Source organism: Genypterus blacodes, unplaced genomic scaffold, assembly GCF_046128005.1.
Source record: "Genypterus blacodes isolate CSIRO-AG114 ecotype Tasmania unplaced genomic scaffold, CSIRO-AGI_Gbla_v1 ptg000007l_1, whole genome shotgun sequence".
NCBI classification, from domain to species: Eukaryota; Metazoa; Chordata; class Actinopteri; order Ophidiiformes; family Ophidiidae; genus Genypterus; species Genypterus blacodes.
Genome location: NW_027466821.1, coordinates 1,165,490 through 1,192,417, shown reverse-complemented (window position 1 = coordinate 1,192,417; position 26,928 = coordinate 1,165,490). Strand labels below are relative to the sequence as shown.

General features: G+C 43.2%; 1 protein-coding gene across 3 annotated transcripts; it reads right to left on the bottom strand.

Annotated features, from left to right (window-relative positions):
• Positions 1–26,928, bottom strand: slc38a4 (solute carrier family 38 member 4). Of its 3 annotated transcripts, none has more exons than XM_076150866.1 (16): positions 26,832–26,928; positions 15,533–15,795; positions 15,328–15,424; positions 15,058–15,173; positions 14,209–14,282; positions 13,556–13,648; positions 13,292–13,373; positions 12,885–12,967; positions 11,903–11,961; positions 11,521–11,772; positions 10,981–11,060; positions 10,402–10,502; positions 10,102–10,226; positions 4,547–4,691; positions 3,864–3,961; positions 1–3,708 (listed from the first exon to the last, which is right to left on the bottom strand). In XM_076150866.1, exons 2-16 carry the CDS (start codon positions 15,655–15,657, stop codon positions 3,604–3,606), a joined length of 1,635 nt encoding a protein of 544 aa, XP_076006981.1. In that variant the 5' UTR covers positions 15,658–15,795; positions 26,832–26,928; the 3' UTR covers positions 1–3,603. The 3 variants fall into 3 exon arrangements, with proteins under 3 accessions (XP_076006981.1, XP_076006973.1, XP_076006965.1); XM_076150858.1 differs by lacking the exon at positions 26,832–26,928 and adding an exon at positions 17,951–18,057; XM_076150850.1 differs by lacking the exon at positions 26,832–26,928 and adding an exon at positions 17,947–18,056.

Here is a 26,928-nt window from a genome sequence, read left to right as displayed (position 1 = left end):
TTCATTTCACATTTTTTATTGTTCATGATAATGAAACAGCTTCACTTATACAAAAAAAATCCCCTTTTTATTGGGTAAAATTACAAATATGAATGTTCAGCATGATCCACAGGAGGCAGAGACATTGTGAACAGCAGGGGCAGGGACAGAGCCAGTTCTTCTTGGAGGGTGAGGGTCCACAGAGAAAGACGGACAGGCAGGTTTGTATCCCTGCACAACTCTGGACTGAACGCTGTCAGACATATCTCATCTCCACCAGCTCAGTCCAGGTCGGCATTGTACAGTTGGGCTCAATCGCGTGAAGGAGGTAAAGAGATTTGAAGTTCTCCATGTGTTCTTCCTGACTGGGTACCTGAGATACTAAAAGGTGCAGCCGAGGCATTGGGAGTCTCTGTGGGTGTCACCCTCTTTGTAAGATGAAACCTTTCGAAAGATGAAACCCCAGCCTGAGGAAGGGATCAGTTGAGGCTCGCGCATGTGTGTGTGTGTGTGTGTGTGTGTGTTGGTGCACACTGATGGCGCAGAGAATACTGATGTCGCAGGCCAACATTAGAAATGGAATTTACAGAGAGAGCCATATTATCGAACGGAAAACAATCACTTATCGAACATTCGTAGCAGGTCTTGAATGAGCCGTTTGGCCCTTCCATTGTGAAGCTCACTATGACGTTATTAGGTCATCGAAAGCTTCAGTTCAAGTAAAATCATGGGAACGAAGCCTCACCGAAACTGGGTTGTTACGTTTTTTTCAATGACAGCAGTTATACGTTATAGAAGCCATAGAGAAGCATGAAGTCGAGGCTTTGATTGTTCTGGTGGAGCTATTGTATATAACTCCACAATTTCAACATCTGAATAAGGATATTTGGTTGTAACAAGTCATTCCTATGTGTTATTTCATATATAACACAGCAGTGGAAGAGCCAGTGGAGCTCATTCATCATCGATTGATGGCATCATCCCTAATTGGAGAGCTACTGGATGATATTTAGAAATGATTCCGCCTTACTCCTGCTTTCTTGTGGCTTAGATTTTGACACATTGTTGGCAGAAACCACAAGTCTCAGCTCCACAGCTCGTGTTTGTCTCAGACACTCTGAGAATACTGCGTTTGGCTGTCTGTCATTGACTGATTCGTCTTGACGTCTATGACATGTTTGCATAAAAACATGAAAAGGATAATATATATAAAGGGAAAGCAAGGTTTCTACAAATATACAAGCTTCAATAAAGGAAAAGAGAAAACAACTACTGTCATACAGCAAAAAAAGAGCTAATATATGTCATATATATTTATATATATACTTAAACAAACACTGGATTGCAGAAGACTTGTAAGGCAGAAACCCCCAACAACCCACTCACAGACAATGCGTGTCAGTGTACTATATAATAAAGATTATTTACAGAGCATATACATTTGTCCAAAAAGACCATGTTTGTAATCCAAAAACATGCACATTATACACTATTTCATTTGAAATATCTATTTGTTTCATGTACATAGATCCACAACGGATCTATAAATGTTGTCCATTTTGGCTGGATGCGTTCATGACACATGACGTCAAATTTGTGTGTTTGTCAGTGATTCTACCCTAGGCACCTGTATCAGCAGAGGCCAATTATAGAGGAAGCTACTCCGAAAGGCACAATTTGGAAGGAAATCCCTGTTTATCAGTGGAGATCATTGAATGTTAAAGGACTCATTTTTTAAGAAAACGATGCCTTTGGTATTTTGAAAATGTGTCCAATGATTCATGAGTGAGCATAGCCTGACAGAGTGAACACTGACAATATGTAAACACCTGACGAGCCATCTGCTCGTTTTTGATGACAGATAATCTTGTTATAGTAGATTATCATCTCATTTGAGCCATGTGATCTTTTTACGCGACTTTTGTTTTAGTTTAACAAATAATCGAAACAGAGGCCACATTGATTAGAATTATCTTTGCCCATCTACGATACAAAAATACAAAGTTAGATTGAAATATACTCCTATATCTGATTGTTGATAACTTTTTGTGTTTACAGCTGGTGCCTCTGTTACAAGTGTCAGTCATGGTGATGTCATCCAGTTTCTAACCAATCAGTAATCGGTAACCTCAGCAACACGACATAAAGGCTTAAAAAATCAACAACAAATCATCCTTTCTTGCTTCCTATGTATCTTACTGTGTCTGTCTCTGAGTTAAGCACAAGGCTGTTTGTCTTACCTACTTGACTGTTGCCATTTTGAGTAGGTTTCTTTATATAACAGCATTAGGAATAGTATGGCACATTTGTAGACCTCTTCCCTATAGCAAGGATCACTATTTACCGAACAAAACGACGCAAACAGAATGTTCGAGTCGTGTTGCCTTCAGGAGAACTGAGCACATAGTGATGGGACCAAAGCCACGTTTAGGTGAGCTTGACAAGCTCAAACCTTTTTCTCGTCATCTGCCTGATTGACCACTTGCACCTGCCCCTCTCTGGCTCTAGATCAACCACTGGTTGAATTGTTATTACACAAGAGCTGTATGATTGTGGCTAAAACGTAGATCAGATGAGCATAGTGATTACCCTTTATGAAACAAAATGATTTCACCCAGATTTTGGTATCTTAAAGTGTTTTTTTTTCAATATGGAAGGTTTTTGTAAATCATTTTACAAATATATTATAACTAAATGTAACATGTATTTGTTCTGTATATGCATTCCTGTCAACTTGCATGGCTGATGCATGTTGAGTCACTGATTCAAGTTGTTTGTACACTGTTGTATACCAGCAGGTGAACAATAATGAACGTCGGAAATGATCCTTAAACTTCAGACCCCTAAACGAGAGTGCGAGGTTATGTGAGAGAGTATGTACAACAGTCATATCAGTAGATACACTTAGTTATGTACATTCAAACATTATGCATATTCAAAATCCCTCCGAGGCAGTAATACTACGACGACGCCGGCAGCAGAGCGCGGAGCTCAGAGACGTCGTCCTGAATGATGCACACGTCGATGTGTGTGGACGATCGCTCAAACCGAACGTGCATGCAGACTTTGGCAAGGTTTATGATTGTTAATACATACTGTAGAGGAGCAGCAAAAATTCCTGAATCATCGACGAAAAGTCAATTAAGGTGATTAATCAACAGCTGCTTTGATGTCTGATTTGGAATTTTTTGAGGAGTTCCTTGTGTGTGATCACTAAAAAGATCTAGTTTGGAAGAGAGAAGGGGCCTTATATGTATTTGTGCAGGTGTATTGTATATGTACATCTGTAGAAGTGCTCCTTGTTTCATGGAGGCTGTCAGACTCCAGCTCCGAATGTCTACTTCAAGTGCACAAAGGGCGGGGCCTTGCAAACGGCAGCACACGGGTCTGCTGCTGGTGAGAGCTGTCTCTTCTGAGGCGGAAACCATGTTGGTAAAAAAAGCGTATTTTGCCCATCCGTAAGTTTACAGTGACAAACAGAGACGGAAAACGACAAAAAAAGATGGATTCGCTCCAGTGATGTCCTCTGGGAAGAAGGGAGGATGCAGCGCACTGTCATGGTGGGTTCACTGCACTCTTAAATGTGAATCTGAGAAAGCATGTTGGAAAGGAGAAGAGGGGAGCTTAGTGACCACCGCCGGAGCCTGGGGGGTTGTGAATCCAGTCCATCACGATGAGTGTCAAGCTGCCAATCATGAAGACGATTCCCACGACCAGGAAGACGGCCGCCTGAGGAGAGAGAGGGGATTCAATACGATATGTTGAATGTTTGATGACACACAGCAAGGGACTGTTTAGATTCCTGACAGCTCACATTTGGAACATGTAATCCAAACTTCAGAGCATGTGTGTGTGTGTCTGGGTGTGTGTTGAAGCACACTTACCCCAATCTTCTGTGGGGAGCGGAGAGGCACCGACTTCACTAGGCGGAGGTAGAAGGCAGCAGGTAGGATGAAGATGAGCATGGTGGCTGCCGAGGAGCCTGCAATGAAACCAGAAACAACCCATTTTACCACTTTGTTACCTGTCTTGCCACACACACACGACACAGCACTTTAAGCCTCTGAACTTTCAGGACCAAACTAAACATTCTTTATAAGTCATTTGGCCCTCAGGCTCTCACACATTGCCACATGTTGGTACTGTCGCTCATGAGTCGTCATTAATGTGTTGAGCCAGCATGGAAATCAAGCCACAACAGTTTGAACAATATCGTGCCCTAAGTGAGTCTGACATTGAAAGAGAACACAAACAAGAATGTTCTCAGTAAAATTCAAAGTTTCTTTCTCAGCACACACAGTTCTCAGACTTGCAAAGCTATTTGAGTTTTTTTTCTTTTTTGAAACGTTCATTATCTGGATTTGGGATTCTCAGGGGGGGGAAGCATGTGAATGCAGCACTGTTTGATAGCCAACCAGGAAGGCTTAGATATCCAGATGACCTCCAAATGCAACAGACTAGTTTTTGGTACAAAAGGTACATTGTGAGAACCTTGTGATCAAGATAAGTACCTTGAAAAAGTCCAAAGATGTTTCCCTAAGAGTTATTTTAAAAGATTGATCCTCACCGATGAAGCCAAAGATGTCTCTGATGGTGGGCACGAAGATGACCAGCATGTTGTTGAAGGCCAGGATAGCAGCGGCGATCAGCAAGTGGCGAGTCCAGCTAAAATCTCGACCGCTGAACAGCAACGTGGTGATTGAAGAGCGGATCTGTGAAAACAACAAAGTGTGTAAATCTTTGTAAATCTTTGCAAATGATTTCAGAATTTTCCACATTGATCTTTTGACATTTTTAATGACATTACTGCTGATAAAGAACAAACGTATATTTAGGACAGCTGCATTACTGAGTCAACATTGATGCACATAATTACTTTTCACTGATTTAATTTATTAAAATAAAAGCAATGATGCATTTAAGTCTGGCAAGAAACGCTGGAGTGTAGTGAAGCATTTCAGTGAGGTTGTTTTATTAACAATAATAGTCTGATTCCCACACTTGTTGGCCAGCTGAAGTGTCTCAAAGGTTTCAAGGGGATGAGTGTGTACATGTTTGAGAAAGTGTATGTGTTTTTGTATTAGCCTAGAGAAGGAAACAGGGAGAACCAGAAGTGCATTGACTCAAACTTGGACGCTCAATGCTGCCCCAGGAGCCCCACACAGGCTGTACAAGCCTTCACTGGGTGAAAGGTCGCAGGTATCAGGTGAAACCTGAGGCGCCGTGAGCTCCCTGGCCACGGGGTGGTTAAAAGGGGCTGGGCTTGAGGCTCTCATTCAAAACGGCAGGGGATTAACTTCCGCGGCGCAATGTGACCATGGGATTGCATCAGCCGGTAGTGACAGGAAGGACGGTTTAGCACTTGCAGAGGGGGGCGTGTCTAAAACCACAGCCACTAGTGACACTTTCAGTTGTTACGTCCTGCTCAGGTTATCTTCCTTCCTCTTGTAGTTGCTAATGAGGCCATCTGAGCGAGCAGTGACTCCCAAATTCAGCCTGATAGGAGTCACCGCTGCCCAAAGTTTACATGAAATAAGACGTGGACGTGTAATTATAGGAGACTTTACTACTTTATGACTTTATCTGGGCAAGTCAGGGCGTGTGCAGGCTGCTGCTTTACTGTAAGCTGTCTGCACCACGCACCTCCTCACTCATGACTTAAGTATTAGTTAGTGGATGGGATGATTTACTGTATGTCCCAAAAAGAAATCCTATTATCAGATTTTCCTGCACTGTCAGCGAACCGAGCGACCCTCACTATGGCTGCCAGGGGTAACCAGGGGCAACGGCTGCACTCCTGCCAAACAAGTGTCACCACTTTGTCCCAAACTGACGTCTCGGCCAAGAGAATGAACATAAAGAATGTGCATCCATGTGTGCACCTGGCCCCCCCTGAAATTCTACAACCAAGACCCCCAGCCCCACCACCGCTGTTGCATAATTAGGTCGGCTTGGAAAATTCTAGCCCGGACGCGGCATTTCTCTCCAAGGCTCCAAGCTATTCGGCACTGGGCCGCTACCTGGCGTGAGGCCTTTGGAGTTCACTGTGTGATATTTGCACACTTTTTTACCCCTTGTCTTTGGCTGTCAGAAGCCCCCCACAACAAACACACACACACACATTCTCAGCTTGTAGCAGGATAGTAGTAGCCAGCCGGATCTGCCCGGCCACATCTGGGTTCGGCTGGTTCAGTATCAAAGTTCTTCTAAAGCCTTCCACCGTACTTTAATTACAAGAAACAAGATAACCACACCGCTGCTAAATGGGTGGAACTGATGCCAAACTCAAAATGTCAACTATACCTTCTCCTGTTTTGTCTCAGTTACTCTTTTAAGAAAAATACAAGAGCATGAGGTAGAAACCAAACAAGCCAAAACATTCATGAGGAACTTTCTGTTTCTAAATTGGTTTTTGATCAGATGTAAGCAGAAGTACACATTTGCATGGCAGCAAACGGGGTTGTTTACATGAAACAGAAGTGTGTTATTACTTTATGTGTTACACCCACACGCCTGCAGATGTCTCAAAGGCTGGAGACAAAATAAACACACTGTCAAGAGTGTGAGGTGCACTTTATACACTGAACAGGAAGTCACACCAAATTTGTGACTCTATATTCAACCGTTTACTCTAAAACGACACGCTATTCCCGCTTGACTGAGCACTCTGCAAAAGTCCCTTTCAAAGTAAGGAAGTATCAACAGAAACGTCTGTTCAGCTCTCGTGGGGCCTTCTGGATTCTAAAGTAACTGTTTATCATCTTCCCCTGCAGCTCAGGGCAACCAAAGCAGCACAGCCACTGCAGCATGATGCAGTAAATGTGGACACAAGCTCTCTAGTGGTCACACAACCTCCCTGCAACAGCCGTTTGATGTTCCTCACACAGTTTAGAGCAAAATGTTGTTTCTCATTTTCCATGTGCTATTTCAGGAAGTGGACAACATAACACAACAAATGGACACAATAAGTGACTATGTGTTGACTGTGTAAGTGTTGTGAGTGTGTGTCCAGGACAATCAAAACAACACAAACCCAAACCCATCACGACCAACGACAACAAAGAGCAGCAGCGATTGCAAGTTTAAATGAATCACAAAGAATTATGTGTGTATAGTATACAGAGGCCTACAAATGATGATGTCACAGGTCACGTGATGTGTCTTGCTGCTGCCACGCATGTAGACTAGTGCCGGGGGTTTGAGATCTTAAAACAATTCAGTGTATAAATATTCAGTTGGACTTTGACACTAGTAGGAACATGTCCGTACCCAAATCTACTCTATTCCTTTCTTATGGATTGTACGCTAAAGTGTCAACAAACACTGCTGACATTCACCTGGTTGGTCATTCTTCCCTCACCGGGCTTGTTGTGCCACGGCCATTTAGTCATTTATTAATGGACTGCAGGTGATTTACATACACAGGTACTCCAGGTATCAGGGGCACGCGTGAATTTTGGGACTCAAACTGAATATGATTGAGCTGAGGGCTGCAGAGATGTGAAGGTAAAGTTCTTCATCAGTCTCTCCCATGGTCTCAAACTGCAGGCCAGGCATGAGAACTGGGGCATGTTTGACTAAACATAAAGCCTTTTCATTATGTGCTAAATCCTGGCAAAGCCCTGTGTGATCTGGCCCCTGTTAACATCTATCCTTCACGTGACTGCACACACACACACACACACACACACACACACACACACACACCCACACGATTAAACACGTGTATCTGGGCGCACTCACCTACACACACACACACACACACACACACACACACACATTCTCTCTCCTCTCCTATGCGTTCCCCCGGTGGAGCCAAGGACAGTCAGAGACAAAGCTTATGTTCATCTGGAGCTGATGAAGGTCGCAGTCTCAAATGTCACATTGTGGAAACTTGGCAGAGCCACGTTGGGAGCAGGGCGGCTCCTTTGATTTGACACCTGACATGCATCCCAGTTCAGCAATCTTTGGTTCACGCGGTTTCACTTAACGAGTAGTGACCACTGTAATGAAGCAGTTTAAAACTTCCTCCATCACTCAAACAGATGAATCGACTTTTTCTTACCATCGACCCAGTGCAAGCGTTTGAATGCGACGTGCATCTGTGCAATGCAAACACGGCAGAGGGCAGGGCAGAGCCGGATTTTCATAACGCAAAATGAACGCAAAGAATCTGGTTGCAATTTCTAGAAAGCTTAAGAGGATGGGGATGGGCCGCCAACACAGACAGGTTTCTGCTGCACTTGCAAGAATTGAACCCTTAACCCTAAAGAACACATAGGAGCAAATATCTATGTTGTATCAGAGAACAGTCGGGATGCATAGAAACACATTTTCACACATCTGAGCAATGATCCGGCATCATTTGTTTATTTTCCTTATTTGCCTTATGTTTCGACAAATCTGGATCCGTCTGCATTTTTGCACTTCAGCACAGAGGAAGGCTTATTTTATGTTTTGTTGGACTGAATTCTTGCTGCGATTTATTCAAGGCTGACCAAGAGAATTTCTTAATCTGATGTAATTGTCCGTATTTTCAGCGCCCTTTCACCAAACGTGACTTTAAGCGTCATGGAAAAGTCCTTGAGTTTGCTGTGTGAGGGGGGCGTAAGAACGTTATCTCCTCTGTCTCCCTCTCCCCGGACCTCCCGTCTCAATGGCTCCGCCCCTCTAAGGTAGAAGCCGGGGTGGGGATTTTTCCATTGTTGGCCGCCAGCCTGTCGTCTGTAAACTTCCACTGCGGAGGGTGGGATTCTCTCTCACATTCCCCTCATCAGAAAAAAAAATCTCTGTCCTCTACCCAGCCAGTGTGTGTGTGTGAGAGAGAGAGAGCGAGAGAGCAATAGAGTGAGAGGGAGACAGAGCGAGAGAGAGAGAGAGAGAGAGAGAGAGAGAGAGAGAGGGAGGAGAACAGGAGGGCCCATTGTATCTTTGTGGACATAAGCATCAGCAAAATGTGTGCATAAATGTATGTGTGTGGGCGTGCTGCATTTCTCTTCCCTTAACATACAATTGCTGCATCATTTTCTGTCAGCACTTTTCCGTGACTGAATAGCCACAATGTTGCCGCCCCCTGGTGGCGAGCTGCTGTACTCACAACAGCCACTTCAGGAAATAATAGTATTCTGAAATGTGTGGCTGCTTGTCTGTACATATAGTAAAACCAAGAGTGTGTATGACTGCGTGTCTGAAGTGTGTATGTGTGGGTGAAAACTAAACAGGGCACGACAGTTCCTCCGGCTATCGGCCATTTTTGTTCTCTTCTTATCGAATAAGGGCCAGACTAAATTTAGCCGCTGACCATATATGGGGAAAGGCATGGCGTGTACTCGCGTGTGTGAATGAATGTAACCTGGATGACGCCATTCAGTAACTGGACATCCCACACAGGTTAACCTTTGACCCCCGGCGGTTGAGAACAGGAAGAAACGCAGCCTAACGAAGTGCGACAGGCTGTGACGCATGTGTGTCCCTGTGTCCAGGTAATGGAGCGAGGTGTGGCCGTTTACTGCAGCCTGTGTACTCCAGATGACAACACGAGCAGAGTGACGACCGAACAGTGTGTTCTTTTAACAAACTGCCAGGAAAAAGAGAAACCCAGCGAGTCTGCAGTAAACACGTAACACACCGCCTGTGAGCAGAGCGACAGAGTGGCTTTTGTGCTGGAAACACACGCACGTGAAAATGGTTTACGAGCAGCTCATTGGTGAGTGACGGAGGGCAGGAACCAGGCATTTAAAGTCAGAAGTGGTGTGTGACTGTGTGTGTGTTAATCTCTCTGACGCAAATCAGATCATATCAGGGCTTAAATGAGGCTTAATTCGATGATGGCAAGTGAGCGAGATAACAGGCCGCACTGCTCATCTGAACCTGGATCTGCCAATTGCTGATGTGACTAATTTGGCCTCCTCGACAGAAATTGGATCGGTTTAAAGTGTTGCGTTTACCTCTTCGATGTCCACACAAACCACTTTTGCAAATGAGGGTTTAGAACAGTTTCTCATCAGAATTGCTTACTATACTATACTTTCTATAATGTAATGTAATGTAATTGCTGTAGGTTAGAGAAAGATATTTAAGGTTTTATAGAAACATCAGAGACACTTCACAGGATCTACTTACAGGAAATAGGACGATGGGGACAGTCAGCGTGACGGCGGTCAGCACTGCCAGACGCACCAGCAGCAGCATGGTGTCGAACTTGTACACCTTGGTGAAGGTGTGGAGCAGCTCTGCCTCCACGTTATCTGTGACGGAGAAGAGACGTGGATGTGGATAAGTGTGTATCAAGCATCAAGCATCAAGTGACAACAAGACGTCTTGCAGAGCTCAATATGTGATGATCGAAGGAAGTAGTTTCATTGTGTGCGATCAGGAATCATGTGACTGATGTGTGACACTGATATGTGTGTGCTTTCTTACTGTAGAATGTGAGATAGCCAAATAGGGCCGACAGCATGTACATGATAAGCATTGCCAGGATGGAGAGGTTGGAGACGTTCTGCATCTTTTTTCGGCTGCGGCTGCAGAAACACACAAACACACACAGAGACACATTGGTATCTTACATTTATTCATTCTTTACAATGGAAAACTACATTTCCTAGTCTGCCATGTGTTTTGCACTTTGTGTGAGATCAGCCCAGCATGTGTCGGGTGATAAATTAGCTGAATGAACACCAGCTGGGAGAGCACGTGGAACATTTTTCAACCTATTTGTCCGCGAAATAGACATAATGTTGACCTTTTAGATTTAGGTTTTGAGTTTCTGTGAGGGGCCAGATCACACTGCATCGCAGTGGAAATGCTCTGGATGTGCATCTCAGCTATGCCGCTAAGCTACGGATCACTGAGTGTACAACATGTTCTGTGCAGTTTTGTACATTGTGTTCTGTTTGTTCCATGTCTTTGTGCTCCTCAATGTTATATTAACGTGATCTATGACCCCAAACAATGATGGCAAAGACTTCTTTTCCCACGGTGACACAAAAACAAACTTACTCTTTCAGCTCGCTGTAAATCGGCAGCACCTCAGGGTGACAGACAAATGCAAAGGCCAGAATGGGGACGGTGTACGCCGTCTGGAAAAGATCAAGACATCTCATTAAGATATGAATAATCTTAATTCATAAGACTTTGCATTTAGAGGAAATGGCCAGCACTCTCTTTTCTTTTGTCGATCATTCCAGGTTACTTCACTCAGTATGGAACCTTTGTAATCAAAAACTCTTTTTTTCCACCAGACCCTAAATCCACCAGCATGCGACTAGGCTGTAATCAAGCACCGAAAATAGCACGTAAAGCCAGAGAAACAGTCATTTGGGCAAGGGAGGTGAAAACAGTCCTCACAGGCCCTTCCTTAGACCATCATAAACTAAAACAGCAAACAGCAATTTTGTGCGAGCAGTTCTTGCATTAAGGAAACTTAAACCTGCTAATTCAAATGTGCCTTTCTACCAAAGACAAACAAGAGAAAACACACCTCAGAGACTCCACCTTTAATCAACACTTTGCGGTGGCGTATAAGGCAACCGATCATACCTGAGAGTTGAAGACAAAGTATTTGGGCGTGCACATCTCCTCGGCGTCCGGGTGAGGCTCCATGTGGATCCCCGTGGCGTGGTGGCCGTCCTGGCCGCCCGAGCCCACCGGCGACATGTCGCCTCGGGAGAAGTCCAAGTGTGTCGACTGGTTTTGCAAGGCGTACATGTCTGAGGCGTTCATGCTGAGGTTGGGCGAGTTGTGGTAAAAGAAGGGAAGTGGGCAAGGCAGCTGGGTCTTCTTGTAGATCAACTGGAAAAGGAGGTGATAAAGTATTTTTTTAACTTCATATGTTTGCATGTTGTCGCTCAATAGGGCTCTGTGCCAAACTAATAAATAATAGAATTAGAAAATAATTTATAAAGAGAGTGACTGAACTTACCACACCCAAGAAGAACACCATGCAGGACAGAGAGAAGCCGCTGGTGTAACCCAAGTAACCTAGATGGAAGGAGGAAATGTGAAGAAGAGTCATTCTGTGAACTATTAGTTTTGATACAGATAGTGGACAGAGCCAAGCTGAAGTGATACCGAGGGGGGGGGGGGCAGGAGTTTAAACCTAGAGCCAAAAATACATGTAACAGAACACTACTCTGTCTTTTTCAAACACAGCCATTTTGGTGTCTATTCTGGTATGTGGGTCACAATCCTTTTCCAGGTCCTGACCCAATTCTTGGACGCAGACGAAAATCAAAAATCAGACAGGAGAAGCACTTCTGGAATTAATCCTGAATTCGAGAAAAAAACGCAGCAGAGTTTCGGACAGCAAACGCGGCAATCCGTCTCATTCCGGTTGATTGCAACCGTTTTCACTTTGAATCAAACAGCTGCCACAAACAGATCTAACACTTTATGTCTGACTGTCTTGATAACATAAGACACGCAGCACAAGTTTTGGAACTGTGCCAGCCGAGCCAGAAACGACTCTTGCGTTAATAAATTACATCTGAGCGGCAGAGCTGACTGCAGGGGTAATTCCAGTGTTACATTACTGTAACTCCCAATCGGCAGCGCTGACTAAGGGCTCCACTCGTGTCCCGTTACCTTGGGTATAACAGACCTGATTACAGACAGCTGCAAGAATGTGGAAGCACTTAAGAAAATCTGGCTTCAGGCTTCAGGCTGATGAGGAAGTGAACATTATAGTCTGCCTCTGGTGTGTGTGTGTATGTGTGTACGGCAGCGTTTTCACAGTTCAAGCATTTTGATTAAGACGTTATACTGTTGCTGTGGGGTGAATGATGCCGTCCTCTTAAATTCAGTCTGTTGTAACGGCAGTAAAATAGCATAAACAAACACACACACACACACACACACACACACACACACACACACACAAACACACACACACGGTCAGTGCTTACCCAAATTTTTGAGGAGTGACAAAGGCAGAATGATTCCGATCGACACAAATATTACCAAGTAGTTTCCATTCAGGTACCATTCACTGCAGAGGGAAGTCAAAATCAATCAATCAAGCTGGATTTCTATAACAGTTTTCATACAAAGACGTCAAGAAAACTGTGAATATAATAAGTGAGAAACTATAAACAAATGGTAAAAATAAGCTTAAATAAACAGAAGAATGGCCGAATATGTTTAGTAAAGTAATGGTAAAAAAAAATCACAACATCTTATATATATAAGATAACTATCATTCATAAGGGCACCAATTAAGTAAAAGGATAGGTTAAAAGTAAATTTATTAAAATAAACAAATTGCCTCGCAAACACACAAACACACACACACACAAATTATATGCACACTCACCCGGAGCTTTCCTCTAAGCGCATGAAGGTTCTGATCACCTCGGGCAGCTCGTACTTTACAATAAAGAGGTAGCTGGACATGGCTGCAGGATAACAGCAAAAACAAGGAGAATATCAATGACATGCATTTAACTTGCTCTTCCTTCCCCAAACAGTACCACTCCCCCCTCCTCTTCAAAGCCTCATGACACACACACACACACACACACACACACACACACACACACACACCTAACCTACCTACACAAAGTAATTTGCTGCCTACCTCCAATATTCTGCATGATAATTGATCCAAACGCAGCCATTTTCCCAGGCCACCCGAACGCTCGCTCGCCCAGCTTCTCATAGATGAGCGATCCTGCACAGAACAGACAAATTGTTGGACAAAACATTTGGCAGGAGAAAATAGAACACTTCTTGTTTGATAACGGTTTTGCTCTGAGATGTTGATGAACATTGCTCACTGGTCAGACTGGCAAACTGAAATGTTCTAACACAGCAAAGAAGGTAGAGGAAGAAAGTGTAGAACCACATTCCTAATTCAGTTGTAAACGTCAGATCTGAGTGCCCCTGTAGCGGGTGTGAGCAGCTATAGTGGAGTTTCTATTGTTAATGCAAAGCTGTGTCACACCCTTTGCTCCAAACACATACTTCTGGTCTGAAGGTACAGCCTGAAACAATGTGCGTGTTTTTCAGTAACACATTTCCATACAAATCCCAGACTGAGAGTATCACACTTTAATTGAAACTGCGGCAGTGCTATAAAACACATTGATACACTTTTTATCTCCCTTGCTACAGCACTGCTTTGCATTTGGAGTGAAAACACGTTGATCCACTATGCATATGCTGTTCATTTATTGCGAGGTTTTGAGCCGAGTGTTCTGCAAAGCGTCAAACGTGGAGGACAACACTGACCTCCTTCTTTGGCTGTCATGAGGAGGAGATGCACCGAGTACAAGGAGAGGATGGCCACCGCGATGAGGAGGACTCTGCAGAAAGAGAGAGAGCGAAAGAGAGTGAGCAGAGATGCAGGAGCTACATGAAGGTTCTATCCTTTTATCAGCAGACCGGATTCAGAAAGCGATCGGTGAAGAAGCTGTGCCGTGATTTGCACCTTCAGTGGCACCATGATTACTGCAGGGTCATATTAACTGGTCTGTCCTGTCGGCCGCATTCCATACATGGCACATGTCGCAAGGGAGAAATACAGGAGTCTCTGAACGTTCCGCACACACACACACACACACACACACATACACACACCTGCCCACCGTCCCAATGTTATTTTAGGAGGGGACAGGATTATGTCTGGCACTTTATTTCATCATTTGTTCCTTATATTATGTAACTATAGCAACATGTCTCTCCACTCTTGAGGAAACATGACACACTGGGCGTCACTGCCAGTCGATAAAGGGGGGGTTAGAACTTTAGGGCAAGTGTGTCAGATGTCAAATGTCACGCATAGATACGCTCATATTGAACTGTCACGTACAGTTTACTTGCACATGCTTGATGCTGTCACATATCTTATACAGCTAACATAACTTGAATGTATTGCACAATTGCAACCAAAGTTGGACAACACACCCACATATGCCAGTTTGAATGATTCCTGCTTAATGTGACAGCATTTGACCTATAGGTGGAACCACATTAACATACAATAAGATTCTACAAATCTTCCCTCTGTCCAGCTGCAAATACACTTCACTTTTCTATGGCAGTGGATTTTTTTTTGTCTTCTACGGCACAAGTACTCACGTGAAAAGCACAATGCCAGTGTTGGCCATGGCGTAGGACAGGCCCAGGATGCCGCTGCCCATGATGGCGTTGCTCAGGTTGAAGACAGACATGCCGAAGGAGGCGTGGCCGGGGTGCTGAAGAGCGAGAGGGGGAGGACAGACAGAGACGTGAAGACGGAGCATTAAAAACAAGTATTCAATCACAGACAAAAGCTGGTAATACACCCTCAATTAATCACATATAGTTTTCCTAAGCCAACAATCACATTCACTGTATGTTGTAACTTACATATTCTTCTGCGTACTCTTCATACTTCTTCTTCTTCATCATCCCGTTTGATAGAAACTTCTGACTCTCTCCGTCGTCAGCGTCATCCAGATATTGACTGAAAAGATGAAGAGAATATTGTATAGATTACATCGCCGACTATATTACCTTTCTCGGCGTTTACATTACAGTGGACACAAAAGGAAGGGTTGTGTTTTCTGCTGACCTGCTGCTGATGGTGGCCTTATCGCCGTCGATGGTGTCGCAGTCGTCGTTAAGGCTCGCCGTGCTGTCATCGTCGGCCTCTGTGGGGACTTTCCTGAGCTCCATGCGGTCTACGATTCCCGGCATTGCGGCACGCGGCAGGTAATGGAAGCGGGAGGGGTGGGCCAGGCGGGTGCACGGGGGGGGGGCGTTCAAAAGTTCACAAGGCGCCGATGTAGTTCTCTTTCTCTCTTTCTCTATCTTCAGGCAGGCAGAATGGGAGACCTGCAAGGAAGAGACCACAAGATAGACAGAACATTAGACTCCATGTTTGATCTATTATCTCTTATCTTTTCAGTGATTATCTGCTCTTCTTAGTTTCACAACAACACTGACTTTTCTCACCATCATTAATATTTAACAAGAGTCTGGGAACATCTCACTCATTTGTCGCCATTTCACTGTTCACACAAATCTAGGATCTGATTCTATTGTAGCTATCAGTGATTAAAGGCCCTCAGGCGCATTTATCAGTTCATATTAGTCTTCACTGAGCTCATCGGTCTGGATGATGAAGCACTTTTGTCTATGTCTTCTACAAACAAAAAGTGTCTTGTGCAGGCGCCTCACTGCTCTTGCGATTTCTCGACACGGCAACTTATCACCGTAGCCAACTGTGATTGCAGACAGTAAGATACATAGAATACTGTCCTCCTGACTCTGCTCTATAATTTGGTAGATTAGTACAGGAACATGTTGACCAACGCTGCTGAACTTCTGTCAACAAACCTTGAAACCGGGTCAAGGACGCAAGCGGGTTCATGAGGCCCCATGACTTACGACCATCAACAGGGTGGCCGTGTTCATTTCTGGGCACTTTAGTTTAGGCTTGGGTTAAAAAACATTCACCACCACAACTGTCTTCATTTGATTACATAAGCAGCGGCGATTGAGACTTTAAAGGCTCCAGAAATCTGAATTTTCCACACAGAAGACACTTGAAGGGACGCTTGCCAAGCACAAAAACACAACAACACAGCCCAATACACACAAAAGAGAAGCATTTGAGGTATTTACAGCAGCAATCAAGGACAAATGAGCCTTAAGCTGAAAGGAAGTGCTTCTGTGGGACCTTTTGCTTAATTTTGAGTCATTCTGAGTTCCAAGTCTCCCATCGTGCGCCAGGACAGAGGATGAATCTGTGACTGGCAACGATTACAACTGATGACAACAAATTCCAAAACATTTCAGGCAGACTTTTTTAGGAATGTGCACAAGAAATCTCCCAAACACATTTTTGACTAGAACACCGGGGTGAAAATTTCATGTAGTAAGAGTGATCAAGTAATAGTGATCTATATGGTGACCGGGGTTGGAAGCAGGTCACTGTACAATCCGATATTGCACACATATTCCTAATCTGTGTGTGCATCTTGAGGACGCATTCTCTGTATGCAGAGATTCTCATTTGTCACCAAGAATGTATTCTTATGTCTTTTGTGTGAACAGGTCCAAACACACACACACACACACACACACACACACACACACACACACACATACACACACACACACACACACACACAGGCAGCTGGAAACACGCTCTCACACGTCCATTACAACGCAAACCAACCAGCTTGTGTCACTTTTGCACAACCGCTGTCAGTAAATCAATGTGAACATCCCTGTTGCTTCATTTGTCATCTCATAGTGACAATGCTCAAATAGACGCATGAAGACTTTTCAAATGAATAGGCGTAGGTGTATCTTGTGCAGAATTATGATATGAATAATAATAATAATATAGAATAATACGTATACTATTGGATTCATTTCGCAAACTGCAATCAATATTAAACACCAATGACACCGGACTTTGTTTGGAGCCAAGTCAAGTTTATACCCCACAATCACAGAGATCCTGTTCTGATCACATGTCAGAACGTTTTGTAGTTTAATGTTATGTGCAAAACACCAAAACTAAGTGATAACTACTACTGCTACAAACATGAGGGCAATAATGTGATCTCAACAAGCTGCTCAGGCAAACCGAGACACCAACTTTGAATGTTCCTATTAGTTACAGTGAGGAAGAAGACATATGTATTTGAAGGAGTGAGTGCACTGATGGTTCCAGCCCAACAGGAACAAAGTCTTGCATCAGCCACAGGAGAAGAGAGACGCTTTAAGCTCGGCCGTGCCTGACTTATGATAATAAGTTTTCATCGCAGCTGTTACTCAAACACACCTCGCTGCAGCTACCGATGTCTACAATCAAAAAGATTAAACACCACAATTTGTACTGTCTAATTCTGCTTGTGATTGAACCCTGCAGCCACTTTTGCAAATCAATCAGAATAAAGTGCATGTAACCAAAGCTTTTTTTTATGCTGCATAATATGAGCTGAAATCATTAGGTAAAACATTTATACTCACTCACTCAAATGCTCCTCTGCACTCTCTACTCTTAAAGGTTTCAGAAGAATTTTTTTGGGAAGTTGACTGACAACTGCATGAGGCCAGGAGCTGCAAGCGTTTATGTGACTCAGGTGAAGAGGAAAACCTTTAAAAGCACGGGAGGCAGAGCCTGAGACGACCAATGAGGATGTGCCTCCCCAACACACACAAGCACACGCACGCGCACGCGCACGCACACACACACACACACACGCACACACACACACACACACACACACACACACACACACACACAGACATCTGCCTTACCAGAAAGCCAAATTACATCAGTGGCATGGGAGGAATGATTAGAGGAAGAAACAGACGGGCAAATCACAGGGAATAAAGCAGGGCATGACAGAGGGAGAGAGTCAGGAGGATAGAGAGAGGCCAGGAAAGAGTGAGAGTTTGCGACCACACTAAAGATTTTGTGCACACGATGCTGTTAAATACCCACTGACTATATTCAGTGTGGTTCCTGTGCAAAATCTTACAGAACACACACACTCTCACACACACACACGAGTAGGGCTGAAGTGACACGGGTCAGTGTTGGCCAATGGATCGGGGAGCGAACACGTGCAGGAACACACACCTCCCACACTTTTGAGCGAGCCTCGCTGTCCTGCCTCTTTCATACCAATACAGGCATACACACGCATTTGAACATTGGAACAAAACACACACACAAGCTGCGAGCAACTGTCAGTAATGTGCCGGGTAGGCTGTGCCACAGGTTGACCAATCAGATGGCAGCGTCAGGGATGTCACTGTGCCCAAGGTCATGCTCATTTCGGAGATGTGGCTTTATCGCAAACAAATCTGGAATACTCTCTGGATGTGCACACACACACACACACACAAACACACACACACACACACACACACACACACACACACACACACACACACAGAAACGTGCACCATGATGCCTCTGCTGTTCATATGTATGTGTTACTTTTCATGAATTCTGAGAAACCATGATCATGAGGTTCATCTATTTGCATTTGAAGAAGTTTCCTGAGCTGTAAACTAAATCTGGACCTGGAACAGGAACAGGAAAACTGAACTGAAACCAAAAAATGTTGGAAAAATCGCATCTGAAATTCTTGCAAATGAGACTTTCTTCGTATTGGAACCATTTACAGGCTTTAATTATGACCTCTGTGTCTGCATGCATTACATAAACACACATAAACAGCTTCTTTATCTGGATCCTATCTGAATTGTATCTCAGTAGTCACAACATCTTTGCACGGGTTCATGCTCTCTTGCAAACAAAAATCACTTAAATTATAGATAAACAGATGGAGAAAAGAACCAGCGTTCTGATTTAGGTTTTTATTTTATCTCACACTGACTTGATGAACGTTGTGTAATCCAGCTTCTTTGGACAAGATGTTTAAGTCCAGAATGCTGAATATTGTATTGATCTGGTTGTACGGAGGAAGAGGAGACTAAGGACAAAAACAAACGGATCTTAAGTGCAATCATCAACACACAGAAGAATGTAGACGTGTGAGTGGCTGTGAAAGTTGAATTTCCGGCAACAGTGAACGCCTCACTGGGATCTTCTTAACAGCCACAGGGGCATTCCTTAAATGGCCTTGCAAGCCTTGAAGTGTGAGGTGGTGTTTCAAACACACACACACACACACACACACACACACACACACACACACACACACAGTGGTCACCTGTAAGTAGAAAGCTATCTCCAAAGTCAATCCTGTCACACACTATACTGAGACAGGGCTTGGGTGGGGGTCACACACACTCTAAAGGAGAAGTGAAAAGTTCCCTCAGCTGCGTCACTGAGGATAAGGAAACATGCGGATGAAAACATAAAGGACTGATAGCGCCAAGCCAAGGACAAAAGCTCCATAATAAACTGGGACTTAAAGCGCCTTGTTGCCAGGACTGGAATCTCTACAACGCAGAACCATAAACACATCATAAGCACCTTTCATCCTGAGCCAAAATAACCTTCACACATGTAACCATATGTAATGTGGCAATAATAGTACTTCCTCTCATCAGCCACTGGTCAAAGGAAAATCACAAGTGTGACTCATAATTTTCCATATTATAAATTATTCCATTCCATAATTTTAGACACAGATGGGAGGAATTGAAACAGAATTGCTGCCATAAATGGGTGGATGTGGCCTGTATTTGTGTGTGTGTGTGTGTGTGTTTTATGTAGCAGAACAACACGCATGGTTGACATCAGCTGGTAAACAAAGGGACACGGTGGATGTTTCCACAAAGGATGCAGAGGTTGTTAACCTTCCATTTTCACTAAAACATCACAGAGTAACAAGTGACGTGTCTGGACTGTGGAGTCACTTCCAAAATTGCACACACACACACACACACGCACACCCACACGCACACGCACACGCACGCACGCACACACTCACACACACACACACACACACACACACACACACACACACACACACACACACTCGAGTCCAAAACAAGACAGAATGTTTCTTTGTTGCGCAGCCTACAATTACATCAATTTCTTGCTGAACACTGCAGCCTAGAATTGGACATGACGTGTGACATTACGCAAAAACAGAAACACACTGCGGTAAATCACCTCATATGATCCAATATCTGCTCCAATGTCAAGAAAAATACAATTTCCTGCTGGATGAGGTTCGTATGCTACCAGGCAAAAGTTACAAATTCTGTCAACTCTTTCAGGTTTGCTTGAGATCAAAACTATTTCACAGATCTGTGAGAGCAGATGTCTCCTTCCCCTGCTTGTGAAATGTCTCACCTCCGTGCGCCTTCTTACAGGGAGACGACTCGCCGGATCGAATATGGATGCTTTATTGGTGGAGGCGAGTGTGAACCCTGCTGATCTACCAGCTATCCTCTTTTAAGAAAGGCGATTTCAGACGTCCAATGTTACTGATGAGTGATTATGACAAAACTGCATATCTAGACATATATTTAAATTCAAAGTGAAACTAAATGCCACCGTGTTGAGACCGGGGCTACAGTTACCGCCAAGGACACAGCCTCAATCATTTTGAGCTGAATTTGGCATCCTGAGGTGGATTTATGAAAATATACACAGGCATATATATTTTTAAAGGGGTGGTGGGTTACATGGGGGTGGAATCAGATGCATTGCATCCAAGCTATGGACCAATCAAAGACAAAGATTTCAGGGCAGCTCAGGACCTATGGGTTTGTCTTACTAGATGCATTTCAAACTTGACACACTTCTAATATATTACATTCTAAAACCTATTCAACTATTCCTACAGGTGAGTTTACATGTACTTGTTGAAATCTGATTCCAAGCCTATCTTAATAAGATGGAAAACGATAAAACAGAAGAACTCATACTGCTGCTGTGTGTATGAGCCTATTCATGCAATGGCTGTTACGCAAGCGATCCAAACCCGACCAATCACAGCTGGTCACATAAAGCGTCACATAAAAAGACTCGTTTCCAGCTGCTGCTGCTGCTGCGGCAACCTTGTGGGCTACTGTGCGTTCTCAAGTCATAACGTGCAACAGAAGTCTCCTTGTGCGACGAAAACAACCATGCTGCAAAAGACACGACCGCAACACACAGAGCTGAAAACCACACACACACACGCACACACACAAATCATCACCCAAATGGGCCTTGATCCCTCCACAAGTTTACGTCATACAGGAATTCAACACTCTCCTCCTCCTCCTCCTCCTCCTGCTCCTCCTCTGATCTTCAGCTTCTCTGCCTTGTTACACTGCCGTCACACATTCTATATGTTCGGTGCATGTGGACAACTATGAATATTGTTTATAATTACACATGTTTGAAATATGGATCTCATTCTCAGTTGTTTCACTAATATAGCACAAACATTGATTGAAACTGTAATATGCACGCTTCATAAAGACTTTATGTGCTGTAAACATTTTCCTGCTGTACATTTCTACCTGTCCAGCTCTTCTCTCCTTAAATCACACACACACTCCATTATCACGGACATGTGTGTCTCAGACCACCACGGAGCTATGTTTATTTTAAGGATATTCCACACGTCACTTGCTTTGGCAGTCCGGGCAAAAGCCACATACATTTAGCTGACAAACAGTCATGTAATACTCATGCAGCAGTGAGTATGTTTACATGCTCTATACACTGTATTCCAATCCACTGTATTCACCTTAAATCGATGTAGATTTAAGGTGATTTGATTGTGTTTACATGATTAAAAAGGTTTCCTGAGTTGCTCCAGCTTGTAGTGTGTACCTGGCTATCACATCTAGAGCAGAATGATGTTGATCATCTGTAGACTTGGAGATGGAGCTCCACAGTCTGCTGCGTGTTTCTCTTGGCTGAGCTCAGACGGCTGGAATTTGTGATGCATGAGGCTGGAGCAGCAAAGCAACAATGAGTTTGCCCGTTTGGCTCACCATCCACAAAGCTGCAGCGTAAAAAGAAGAGCCTTACCAGACCAGCAGTGCGTTTTGTCTCAGGAGAAAGTTTGTAAAGGACTAACATGACAACCAACATTACGTACGAAACTACAAACAGAATGCTAAATCATTTCTTACACTGAGTGAACAAATCTTACTAGAATGAATGATGTTCACGCTTTTCTACTGATATGATATCTTATCTACTTTGGTGAAAGTACTCAAATCTTGACTATGAACTTGCCTACATAATGCCAGACTTTAAAAGGAACCCTTGAGTGAGGAATTTTTGCCTCTCGCCTCTGAAAGTGTGGGACATCTCCAGCATTGAGCTCTCAGGAAAGTTTTTGTCAAGAAAAGGTTTAGTTTCGTTTACAGTATTTCCTTTGAGCAGTACTAACCTATTTCTGCACTGAGCTTCTCTATATTCGATCAGAAAAACATCCTGCAGGCTGAGCAAAACCTATAAAGCATCTTGATTTGACGGCAATCAAAGCATATCGACTTCACAATGAGATTAAGATCATCTTGGCCTTAAACAAACGACAATTTGGCCTTTTGTACATGTGCCAACTTTGCCCTAACCTTGTTTGTGAACCTGCATCAGCCAGTATTGATCTGCGGTGCTGTGTGTCCTGATGATGACAGCAGTGGCCTTTCTTGTCACAAAATCCAATTTTACGTAAGCTTCAGGATTTGGCCTGAGCTTTAATAAAAGTGCAGATAAAGACATCCAGGATGGAGGTTTAGGTCATTTCCAGAGCGGCAGAGAGAGGAGTCGCGCCGCAAATCTCCTGCATTCCATTGAGGGTGTTTGGAACGTTTACAAGCCTGAATAAAACGCTTCAGAATCCTTAATCTATGTCTGTTTTTCTGATTTTTGGGGAAATGAATTTAACTATTTAGTATAAGGAAAGTTTTAACATGAATGTAAACAGTTCCCATGTTAAACCACATGTTTGTGTAGTTCCATTTCCGTCACCATTGAAAAATGTGAGTGCGCCGTTTACGCTCCTGCCGTTGTCCTTGACCAAGACCACTCTATTATGTCTGCTCACTTCTCCTTGTAGAAGAGGACAAACTTTCCCAACATCTATTCTAAGATCTTATACGCATGGACGAAAACACTTGTCTGAGTGTAACTTGAGATCACACGGGCCCAGTTTGTCAAGTCACCTGTACAAAGACATCAGTGCATGTCCAACACGTGGGACAGTGTGTCAGCTCAGCACATTCACCTGGAGATTGACTTGCTTTCCACCAGTATTCATCAGTTTGAACCCTTGCCAAGTAAAACAAACCCGGAGCATTTTGTACAGAACACTGCAAGTTCATTAGCTGGGTGCGTGTACTCTACACACACACACACACAAACATACAGAACTAATCATTCCTCATGGTCGGTAGACTTATCAGATGACTCCCTACAGGATATGTTTTTGACAATAACATATTCTGCTCTATGCCTTCATCAGAGCTCACAGTGTTGAGTTGCAGGTCGTCATGCTTCACAAATGTTAAGACATTTTACAGGTCACAAAGTTTAAAGTCATGGAAAGAATAGAAACTGTTGCTTTTATCGGATTAGTAAACATTCCTCTTCCTCTCTCTTGTCAGTCTCTTTTTCCACATTACTGATTGGTTTTCATGAATGAAATCCCAATCCTTTACCTTTACTACACATCAATCAAAGCTGATCAATGTATTGATTTGACTCCACAAACTACATGATTACTGCAGAAATGTGTATTTTGATGAATCTTCTGCACACTATTTCTAAAAGTAGACCAAAAAATAAAGGAATGCTTATTAAGTTTTATTGGTTTCATTACTGGTCCTTGGTATCGATACATATATTATTCTAACCTGACCCCTGACCTCACATCAGAGGTAGAAAGCAAATTCCAGCCTCTCAAAAAGAAAGTTTGTAGTGCAATCACAGATGTTCTTGCACGTCGTCCATGCACATTCCAAATGGCTGCATTATATAATGCTGCAGGTAAAAATAGCAGCTTCTCACATTGTGAGCTGTGCATTCATCTCAGGTTTCAGTGTTAACAGTGTTTTGGAAAAGGCCAGATATTGTGCCCTTTGTTGAACTGAGTCGCTGTGTCTGATAGTCACTGAAATCCACTCAGATGGTTTGTTCATAGACTCTCAATATTACATCAGCCAGAGGCTCACTCAACGCTGCTGCCACTGCCGGGGTTTGATCTACGTTTCCTGTGTAAATCGGGCTTCCTAACAGCCAATGAGAGGTTAGAGACTGCACAGTGCTTCACCCTACTCAGAGGTGGAGAAACCTGTGCTGGTATTTCCTCTCACCTGTAGCTTTACAAAGGAAAAGTCACTACAGTGACTTTGCAAATGTTTGCCACATTTGATTTGAAGGTAATGGTAGTTAAGGTACGGCTTTATTTCGGCAAAAAGAGACATAAGAGGGTTACTGCACTTTGGCAGAGGTGTGGTTTCTCTTTTCGTTCTGATCAGACACAAATATATATAATATATGTGCAATACTCTAAATTGGTAAACAACACATCCCACAGTTCTATTAGAAATGCACACACTTGGTGAGACTCGAATGGATCAATACTTTATTATTTCCACACCAGACTGACTGGTACATAATGTGCAAGAGAACAAACAGCTAAGGCCTCCCTGCATGCACGGTGACTGTGTGGCAACTGGGTATTTTTAGCAGTCAGAGCGGTAATGATAGAACTGAAGTCATCACTTAAAAATGCAGCCTGACGGTTCTTTAAAGTTATACTACTTAACTGAATCCAGTCTTTGAGTTTAGTCAAAGAGAAATGGCTGTGGTGTGTAGGCCCAGGGGAAAGTTTCTGACTTTAATACTTGATAAAAAACCGTCTTAAGGCAAAGACGACGTTAGTACAGTAATATACCTGAACGTAAGTCCAACAATATCCGAGCAAATATACCTCAAATCATGACTGATCCACTGAAAACCCTTAATGACGCTCTGTGTTATTGTCAGATTTACTTTGTGTTCAAGATTTAGCAGAATGTTCCGGAAGAATCGGAAGAGCTCAAACAATGGCCTCTGTGTAATGACATTGTAAAATTCACAACAAGGAAGGGAAATATGGAACGTTTTGCTTCCATGGGTGTCATTTTACAAATTCCACCAAACAGAGGTTGAAAATAAACATGTTGACAGATGTGAGATACTTCAATATCGACGCCTTTGAGAATTTTACTTAATCACTTAATTTTACTTTGTTTGTTTATGTATATTTGGCAAGACAATAAAGAACATGTACACAAAAATAGTATGTAAAATAGATCTTTTTCCTTTTTTCGCATTTTCGAATTTTCACATACATTACAAAAATCTAATATATATATAGAAATAGATGTTTCGTCCGTTACATCTATTTGTCTGAAGCACGAAGTTCTCATTTTTCCTACTACATCTAGCAACTTTTGTGTTTGTGCTTGAGCGTCCTGTGCCCAATTACGATACTTCCAACAGGACTTGAAGGCAACACAAACCCATGTGCTTTGTTACTGCAACATTAGCATTCTGGAGGGTGAAATTAAGTTAAATTTGACTTTAAGTTTTATTTTATAGTATTTCCAAACACACGACGCATGCGGCAGCATCGGAGCATGTGGTTGCATTTATAACTATATTATAACTATGAGGAATTTACAAGTCATTAACCCACATTTGCGAAGCCTTTATAGGCTCAGATTTAGCATGTTGCTATTAGTATATAAACCAGTTATACATGTTTTCAACCCATTTCCCATCATTCCATTCATCTCATATCTGCAAAAGAACGCGCCCGATTTATTTTTCGCCCCGATACGACGCAGTTTGATCAATGCAAAGAGAGAATACTGCGCAGCCTTTGTGCTTTCTTTCACTAAAAGCGGAAAGGCAGCAGGCAAAACACAACAGCTGCATGAAAAAGGGGCACCGATGTAGTTTAGTGTGTGTATATGTGTGTGTGCGTGTGTACGATCAACTGGTGAGCATGAGTGAAAACGTATGAGTGAGAGTTATAATCCAGATGTTAAGTGAAAAGAATCACCGCGGAGCACGATAAAGCACATTTGTGTTTTATAAATAAAGGAGCGTGTTTAGCGCTTAACGCAGCTTTACATTGACTTCAGGCAACACCCTGCAGGAAGCGCTCCACACACACACACACACACACACGGGCGCTACTGCTGCTAATTTTGCCTTTAATACACTAAAATCTAGACATTACGTAATACCTTAATTAGAGCGAATTCGCCTGTAGAAGCTTTTAAACAGATCAAGTAAATCCTTACTGACTCCCATCAGCTAATTACTCCTAAATTAAAACTTCCTAGTCATTCAAGAGTCCAGAAAATATTATCCGCCAATACAAAAGCGTTAAAGTGTGAGATTAGTAATTGTTTGGGGCTCTTACCTAATGTTTAGGAGTGACAGCTGCTGCAGGCGGAGGCGGAGGAGGCGCACTAGTAGAGAGCAGCGAGCCCCTTCCCATTTAACAACCAAGGAGACTG

Excerpts from the sequence above, each read along its gene's own strand:
- slc38a4 (XM_076150866.1), bottom strand. The coding sequence starts at position 15,657 with ATGCCGGGAATCGTAGACCGCATGGAGCTCAGGAAAGTCCCCACAGAG. Across the intron at positions 13,374-13,555 it reads TATCATGCAGAATATTGGAG|CCATGTCCAGCTACCTCTTT; the intron begins GTAGGCAGCAAA and ends GTTATCCTGCAG. Across the intron at positions 4,692-10,101 it reads TCCCCATCGTCCTATTTCCT|ATCCGCTCTTCAATCACCAC; the intron begins GTAAGTAGATCC and ends TTGTTTTCACAG.